The sequence below is a fragment of the Eurytemora carolleeae genome, unplaced genomic scaffold (assembly GCF_000591075.1).
Source record: "Eurytemora carolleeae unplaced genomic scaffold, Eaff_2.0 scaffold831, whole genome shotgun sequence".
Classification (NCBI taxonomy): domain Eukaryota; kingdom Metazoa; phylum Arthropoda; class Copepoda; order Calanoida; family Temoridae; genus Eurytemora; species Eurytemora carolleeae.
Window position 1 is genome coordinate 125,237 of NW_019396716.1, and position 9,284 is coordinate 134,520.

General features: G+C 33.2%; 2 protein-coding genes across 2 annotated transcripts; both read right to left on the minus strand.

Moving 5' to 3' along the window:
* Positions 1-1,574: 1,574 nt before the first annotated feature.
* Positions 1,575-8,420, minus strand: LOC111707719 (trypsin-1). The gene is made up of 5 exons (XM_023480863.1): positions 8,307-8,420; positions 7,351-7,552; positions 6,865-7,273; positions 6,457-6,591; positions 1,575-1,836 (listed from the first exon to the last, which is right to left on the minus strand). Exons 1-5 carry the CDS (start codon positions 8,395-8,397, stop codon positions 1,828-1,830), a joined length of 846 nt encoding a protein of 281 aa, XP_023336631.1. The 5' UTR covers positions 8,398-8,420; the 3' UTR covers positions 1,575-1,827.
* On the minus strand, positions 1,783-3,124 carry LOC111707720 (trypsin-1). Its single transcript, XM_023480864.1, has 4 exons — positions 3,015-3,124; positions 2,652-2,853; positions 2,028-2,436; positions 1,783-1,971 (listed from the first exon to the last, which is right to left on the minus strand). Exons 1-4 carry the CDS (start codon positions 3,055-3,057, stop codon positions 1,828-1,830), a joined length of 798 nt encoding a protein of 265 aa, XP_023336632.1. The 5' UTR covers positions 3,058-3,124; the 3' UTR covers positions 1,783-1,827.
* Positions 8,421-9,284: the final 864 nt, after the last annotated feature.

A 9,284-nucleotide genomic window follows, 5' to 3' on the forward strand; every position in this document is an offset into this window, starting at 1 on the left:
ACAAAAAAAGATTGATTATAATTTTTCCAATTACTTTTTTTCAACTAAGCTAAAGTCAAGTGCTATATATATTTCTAAAATGTATATAGCACGTATATAGGGCTACATAAAAAGTTTTGTAAGTTATGGAGGTAAATCACAGGCCAAGGCGTTGCAACACTTGAAAGTCGACCCAGTCTTTTTAATTTATGCAAACTTTTAGTTCAGTTTGGATATATCTGTTTTATGCAGCAAATATTGAGACATTTGATGTTTGGTATTTTCTTTATTGTAAGAAAGAAAATATAATAATAAATCAGCAAAGCTAATTGTTCTCCTATTCATCAAACTCGAGATTCACGAACATCGTTTAAACTCTAAAACACTTTTTGAACGGCTTATTATGAAATTATTGTTTTTCCAAGCATAGTATTATAAAAAGAGTTGTCACTGATTATTAATGCCTTTAAAATATACAAGTCTAAACAAGCTCAGGCAGGAAGGGAGTGACAAATGAAACTTATTTAAAGTTTTGACTTGGGATTAAACAAAGTTTTAAATAAATAATTCCGCATTTTAATATTTTAAACATTTTCTTCAACTTAAATTTTTACCAAAACAAATTTCCAGTTTCTTTCTCTTTTCAACATAAAAACTGAGAAGAGCATGATGAAAATGAAAACTAAAGAAAAATCTATTTTCATCGGAATAGGAAAACCGTTGTACGCAAATTCCACATTTTGTACACTTATTTGCCCCCCCCCCGCAAATTCCGCATTTTTGCGTATTCCTTATGAAGAAAAAATCGGAATTCCGCGGTAAATATATTTCGCGCCAAATATTTTTTGCTTGGAATTGCGCATTGTTTGCCCTTGCTTCCGCAAAATTAATTTTTCATAGACAGCGGTATTTCGCAAAAAAAGTTTGCGGAATACGCAATCAAACTTGTGCATTTTTATTTTTATTTTATTTTTGTTACATTTTTAACACAACCATTTTAGAAAGTGTAAATCAATTTTGATACTTTAAAAAAATGTACGGTTTTATCCATCTAGCTCTAAATCATGCCGCCTTCTCGGCATTGAAATCAAAATAATTGCTTTCTTTTCTGGTGTTTCAAGTGAACTAATTAGTGAGAAGTAATGAGAAGCCAACAGTTTTATCTCTATCAGCTTTAATCTATTTACGATTATTTATATTTGGTTCTGTTTACAGGTTTCCTCAAGGGATTTGTCTTATTAAAACTTTTCTTTCCCAGGAATAGAATAATTGTAGGAACATGGTCAATTCTCTAAATATAGCAGTTTCTCATACAGAGTATTGATTCATTTTGTCAGGGCTCCATTTCTTTACTCCTGTCATACCGAGGAAATAATGGATTTTAGTGTGCAGAAATATGGAAAAGCCATTTTAATTTTTTTAATTCTGAGTTATTGGACATTTCTAGAACCTGTTTGTAAACTCCGGTTTATTTCAAGTACCAGGAAGACTTTAACACAGCTAGAGCAAGCTGTACAGTACACTTACAGAAAATGTATAGCAAACCGGGACGGTACGCCAAATGTAAGATCCTCTTCCAGTGCAATGTATGTGGCTGAAAGTAAAATTCTTTTATTTTATGCAATCTTAAATTATGTTACTGGAAAGATTTTTTTTTTGTTTTATCACGGTCATTCAAACTAGGACTATATTTCTGTGAATTTAATTAAAAAGCTCTCGGCTTTCTAATGCAAACCCAATAATTGTCTCTTGGTGCAAACTAGTTAGAACTGACAACGTTTCAAAAAGATTAACAATTTTAAATAGACATAAAATCGTGTATTACTTATTTTATCAAATTCAAATTGTCTAAGCCATGTTTGTGTTCAGCCAGTCAATGAAGTAGCTGGTCTGAGTGTATACTCCAGGATATCCGGCCTCAGCACATCCATATCCCCAGGATACAATTCCGGACAGTTGTGCTCCGCACATGAATGGGCCACCTGAATCTCCCTGGAAAAAAATAATGATAGTTATTTATTGCACACAGGTTTTTTCTAAGTCATTACCTGGCATGAGTCCTTGCCACCAGCATCAAGTCCTGCACAGATCATAGAATCAGCAACATCATCCTGACCATAAGATTCACGGCAGTCTTCATCAGATACAACGGGGACATCAACCTTCTGCAGAATTTCTCCTAGATTTCCACCTTCGGAGGTTGCTCCCCATCCGGTGACAGTGCACATAGTTCCAGCATCATATTCCTCCATTGCTGCAGGGAGAGCAATGGTTCCAACATGTTCTCCCATAGTTACAGCTCCATCCAGTTCAAGGAGACAGATGTCATTGGTAATGGTCCAGCTGTCATAGTTCTCATGTAGAACAACAGTCTTGACATCAATTGAAGCTTGGTCAGCATCATCGTCATACAACATGTGGCTTCCAACTACAACTGTTAGTTCCCCAGCTTCAGATCTAAATTTATATTGACAGATCAGGGACAGGAGAAGTGATTAAACTACCTACCACAAGTTTAATTTCTGAAAAACCAATCCAACGTTAAAAATTCTCAAGGATTTAGGTAATGAATTGAAAAGTCAATAGTTGCTTCTGGATTTAAACCAGGCAGCAGAGAATATTTAGTTAGACTATTCAAAGGTTTTTTTTTAGGTTAAATTGATATCTCTTACCCATCACAGCAGTGACCAGCTGTAACAACCCAGTTCTCTGCTACCAAAGAACCTCCGCACATCAGAGATCCAAACCATTGAAGTTCAATCTGATGAGGAAACTCTCCGTAGGAAGCATCTTCTCCTCCAACAATCCTACCTCCAGCCCTTCTCAATGATGCTGACCTGGAATGTCCCAGGAGCTTCTTGGCACTGGGAGCACCTTGATTCAGATGATAGATCAATTGCTGTTCATGGTATGGCACACATTATGAAAGCACCCAGTTTTTTTAATCAAAGAATTACATTAAATTACAAAATTTGCAGTGAACAACTTTTTCTGACAAAAGCTTACTTAAAATGTTATTTTAATCAGAACCTTACCAGATGCAAGGGCGAGAAGTGCAGCAAGAATAAAGAACTTCATGATTACTGGATGTTTTATCTTATGCTGACTTTTATATGGCAATTCTTATCTTTACTGCGTCTATAACTTGTGCATCTGTACAGTGTAAACAAACTTGAAAAATAAAAAGTTAGCCATGACCATATCTTTTATTTTGTATAATTTTTTATCTGAGTGATAAGCTTTGACATTCTCTTAAGACATACAGTAATTTATACATTAAATCTTTGTAATATGATTTGTCAGTTAAATTAACGAAAATTTCCAAATCTAACAATACACTAATCCAATTTCCTATAATATGATGATTTCTTCGAGGTTTTTTATCCCTTTATTTTTTACACTTCCAAAATTGTCAAACTGTATATTGAATAATGATTTCCCAATTTATAAGCATTTTTTACTAAAAAGAGTTTAGAGATTTGCTTTAATAAATTCACAACGCTGGTACCATTTCTCCATTCACACTGTTCTTCAAGAAATCCATACAAAATATGATTGAGAAACATTCTTACATATTTTCTATGGACTCTCATCAGTTTTAATCTAGCAAAATTATTATAAATCGGCTCTTTTTTATTCTTGTAATATTACTTTTGAAGCTCATTCATTGGAACATACAAAAATAACTAATTTTCCAAATATTTTCCAGGAATTCTCAAGACCTGGTCCCAGGATTAATAAATATGAGAAGTAGTTGAACTACATAGATTAAATAGAACCACTTTTTTCAGCTCAAGAAACTGGGTGAACTAGTTTTCATGGAGAGAAGTTCCATGGAGAGAAGTTCCTGGTAAGTCAAAGCATGTAAGTTGTTATAATAGCAGATCAATCAAAGAATTATTTGAATGTTATTTAATCAAACTTTATCATTTCAAAAGTATTCTGTTAAAAGTCATTTGAATAAAAATTAGGAAAAAGATATGTTCCCTTATCAATTTATTTCGCCATTTTATTTATACTTCTCATTTTCAAAACTTGAAATTATTTTTTGCCCTTAGCATGAAGATTTTGTCATTTTAATTTGCAGCATGGGTTATTTTGGTTAATCGGGTGTTAATCCTATAAAGGCCGGGGGAGGGGCAGATACAGGGGGGGTCAAGGGGTAGAAGTTTTGACCCCCCTCTTTTCTAGGGATTAACTTTAAAGTTAACTGATTTACTGTTTTCGACCAGATACTTTAAGTTGCTTTGACAAAACATTTCGTCATTCATTGATATATCATAATAGTTGTAATTTTCATCAATCTGATATATTTTAAGTGTTAATCAACGCTGTTAGTAATTGAATATGATTCTCTACTACTTAAAACTTAAGTTTAATATGATTTCAGCATTGAAACACATTATAGTTTTTGGTAACATTACATCTACACCAAAACGATATAGGGGTATGAAATTTTGTGACATTTTTCAGAAATCATTTTCACAGAAGAAAAATCTTTTCTATTGGAATTCTAATTCACAGACATTTTAATAGAAGGAGATCATTCATACAGGGTGTCCCAATAAACAGAGGAATTCAGTGACAAATTCGATACCGTCTTTTCTCTTTGATTTAGTAAGGTGATACCTACTAAGAAAGCTGTTATTTGTAAGAGTTTCGTCTGCTATGTTTACATTTTGTTTGTTTATGTTTAAACTGCAAACGGTTGTATTTAGAAAAATTGCAGTATACAAACAGTGTAAACTTGTCCGTCTTCACTGTTCATCTTCCGAATACATTATTGACCCATCTCAGCCATTTACCCTTTTCATAAATTAAACTCTAGCAGACAAAATTATATTATGAGTTTTGAAATTAGGTATTAGAATACTAATTCATAGCAAAGGTGATATCGAATTCGTCACTGAATTCCCATGTTTTTTTGGGACACCCTGTATAATATACTAGCTGTCCTGTTTTTCCTTCTATAGTCTGTATTTGTATCAGTAGAGCTAGCTCTAGCTAGTTGAAATTTTACTCGGTACATAAAATGAACTAAAGTGTACTTGGTAAATTGTCAGGTTATAAAAATGCAAATTTTTCAAAAATTAAAAATTGCTCCCTGAGATGATAAAAAATGCAAAAAAAAACACTAATAAAAATGAAAATTCTAAACAAATATTCTTTCCATGGGTATTTTTGAAACAGGGTTGTTTTCCCGAATTAAAAACAAATTTACAGAATATAAAAACATTAAAAAACTGACCGATTTAAAGCAAAAAAAAAATTTAATTTAGAAAAAGCGTTTTTTTGAACAAATCTTGCCAAATTTTTAATATTTTTGAACTCCGATTTTCATGTAGATTTTATTGATACTTTTATCAAAATGCTTTTAAGAAGTTGATTTCACTTATACTAGTGATTTTTTTACATATTTTATCTTTGATTAAGCCAATTTTTCATTTTTGTAAAAAATGCATTTTAAAATTATGCCTTAAAATTCCTATAGAATACAATTTTTGCTTCTGTAAAATGATTTCAGAAAAATTTCACAAACTTGTCTAAATGATAGTATTTGATAAAAGAGTTTGTTTTCTATAATGAGATGTCCTCCACCTAACTTACTTGCTACCTTGTATATGCACTTGTACTTGCACACCCCTAAATGATAGTATTTGATAAAAGAGTTTGTTTTCTATAATGAGATGTCCTCCACCTAACTTGCACACCCCTAAATGATAGTATTTGATAAAAGTTTGTTTTCTATAATGAGATGTTCTCCACCTAACTTACTTGCTAATACCTTGTATATGTCAATATTTTTCTTGCCTATGATACCTGAGTGAAAATTGTGAAAGTACAGTTCTAAGGTGGCAATATTTTTACAAGTTTTAGGAGTAATTTGCTATTTTGAGCACTTAAAACACTCACTCTCAATGCTAATTCCGTAAAAAAAAATTACGGGGGGCTACTCCCCCCTGCACCAGCTATTTGCTCACAAGTTTCAATTGGTACTCTCCTCCGTCACAGTCTAAATCTATTTATAGACAGACTGAGGACGCATCTCCCCCCTTCCTAGATAGATTAAAGGTATTGAGTTGCAACATATATTCATAGCCCAATTTTTCAAGGCCAGTATATAAAAAAATTGTCTGTTTACTCTAATGGTTTGGGTGTTTAGGGACTGTTTAAAAAATGGCAATTTAGACTTTTTTCATATTCATTTAACAGGTGCTTTTGTAAGATGTTAAATGAAGAACTATACCTTGGATAAAACAAAATGTTGTAAGCTTTTTAAACAAATAATTTAACACCAACCAGTAGTGGATCTTCCTATCCCAACCCTTGCATTTAAAAAAAAGACATTCTTTAAATTACTTTTTCTTTAAAGCCAAGAAATTAAAAAAAAAAATATTAGCTATATTAGTGTAAAACTCTAAAAGAAGTTTTTTAAATAATGGCTAGCTCATATATTTCAAACAGAATCTAAGCCATGTTTGTGTTCAGCCAGTCAATGAAGTAGCTGGTCTGAGTGTATACTCCAGGATATCCGGCCTGAGCACATCCATATCCCCAGGATACAATTCCGGACAGTTGTGCTCCGCACATAAATGGGCCACCTGAATCTCCCTGAAACATAAAATTTAAAAAAATCGACACCTAAATAGATTTTTAAAAAAAATTTTGCCCAAGGAAGTTAAGTGCACTTTCCGCGTTGAATTACAAGATTAGTATATATTTTAGGGTTAGGGATGATTAAGACACTTTCTGGACCGAGTGCTGCAACTAGGACACGGAAGGGGGCTGAGCGCCGCGGCTAGAACAGGCTCTCTCTCTGTCTTATAATTCGATGCGGCATGCGCACGTAATTTCTTTGGGCTTCTGCAGTTTTTTAGGTATTACCTGACATGAGTCTTTTCCACCCTGATCAAATCCTGCGCATATCATAGAATCTGCAACATCAGCCTGACCATATGCTGCACGACAGTCTTCATCAGAGACAACAGGAACATCAACCTTTTGAAGAGTATCACCTAGTGATCCTCCTTCAGATAGAGCACCCCATCCAGTAACTGTACACATAGTTCCAGCCTCGTACTCCTCCATGGGATCAGGTAGTGCAATTATACCAACATGCTCGCCCATTATTACCTTTTCACCAAGTTCGAGTAAGCATATGTCATTTTCAACAGTATAGCTGTCATAATTTTCATGTAAAATCAAACTGTTTACAGGAATTGAGTCCTGGTCTTCATCAATTTCAGTACGGTGGTGACTTCCTACAAGTACCCTCAGTATATCTGCAAAAGCTCTAAATAAATATATATCCTGGTTAGATAAAGTTTGATATGAATAGTATTGAACTTTAAGCATTAAAATGCGTCTCACCCATCACAACAGTGACCAGCTGTTACAACCCATTTGTCTGCTACTAGGGAACCCCCGCACATCAAGGCACCAAACACTTGAAGTTCAATCTGATGAGGGAACTCTCCATAGGTAGCATCCTCTCCTCCAACAATCCTACCTCCAGCTCTGCGCAGGGTTGCTGAACGAGAAGTTTCTAACAGCTTCTTTGCACTGGGAGCCCCTGTAAAGAGCATATTTGATTGTGAACAATTATTTTCTAGTGATATTTGACCCAGAATATTAAACAAGTAAAAATTTAATTTAGAGCTGGAAACTCTTTGAAAAGTGGATATCACGCTCAATACTTGATCTCCTCTTTTTGTTAAAATATTCTTTTGATATCCAAAGTGTCTCAAATCCAGTCGATCAGAGTGTTGTTAGCAGAAACTGAACTGCCAATCAGAAGCTGGGAAATTTTTGATCGCAATCGATGAGAACACCTACAGTAGTCAGAACCCAGCAGGGATATCCAAAAGTGAGGATTAACCAGAAAATCAGAAGGGTTGGCAATGGATATCTAACTAAGCAAATGGAATTAAGGATGTCTAACATAAAATATTCCATCTCGGACCATTTTAGCACCAGAAGAGGATTTACATGCCCATAGTTGTGCTGTGAATTTAATCAGCTGTAAGTTTGCTCTAAAATGAAATTTAAAATTTGGTCATTATGTATCACTAAACAATCTTGGCATCTTCAATTGTCTTGTAGATCATTTTTAATCAACGGCAATATTACAATAATTGTATGAATATTGTATAGGCAACTGGACCTGCATTAAAGTATATTGGATAATATAAACTTGATGCCAGCTTAGCTAGAAATTTTTACATTTTTTAACCCATTTAATATTTTTTATGATTTGATAAACGCCAATTTTGTAACATTGAACTTCAGATAAAAGCACTATACAAATAAATAAAAAAATAGTTTACCAGATGCAAATGTCAGGATGCCAGCCAAAAGTAAGACTTTTATCATGATTACTAAAGTTCTAAGGTCCACATTCTTTATATACCCGGTCATAATTCTTATCTTGTATGCTTATTGCTTATTGCTTATTGTTCTACTAATGTGAGAGCATAAAAAAATTGTTTACTGTAAATCTCAAGGAATTTAATTTGATTTAAGTTAACTAAATTGCTCTATTAATTTAGTAATTGATAAAAACCTTATTCTAAATTTAAAGTTGGTAGTTACAATATTTAATATTATTTGTTTCAAGCCAGAAATGAAAAAAATCAAAGAATTAATTGACAAAAAGGTTCAATTGTTTCGTGTACACCAATTTCTAAATATCTTTAAAATTTTCTTTTCACCAATCTTTCAATCTTTTTTCCAATCTTGTCTAAAATTCTTTTTCGCGAAAAAAAATGAGAAGATTTGTTTTGTGATAAATGTTGAATTGATGTTTGATTAAAAACAGAAAAGTAAGTAAACACAGGTTGTTGTTATACAAGCCTAAATATTAATCTTATCATTGAGCAAACACCAAGCTCCCAATTAGTTCAAGTAAATTAAAGACATCTTTGCAGATATTATATACAAGGCTTTTAGGGCGATTCGCGCGAATCTTCTATTTCAACCTTAAACTGTGGCTCTATCTGTGGGAATTTTCTCTTTGTACAATATAAAACAAAAACAAAAAAGTTCGCGGATTTCATCATATTTTTTTCGTGGAATTTCAGAATTTTACCAAATTTTTTTTTAAGACAAATTCTTGAAATTCTGGGCATCCATAAACCTTCCCTGGGATAATTTGAAGTCCCAAAAAATGTTGGGCCCAATCGGTTCAGCCATTTTGACAAACAAGCCAAGACAAGCAAAGTATATTTTAAACGCTAGGCTTTGGGGCGCTTCACGCACATCTATTTTAATTTTGAATATATTCTCTTTGAAAACATTGTAAAACA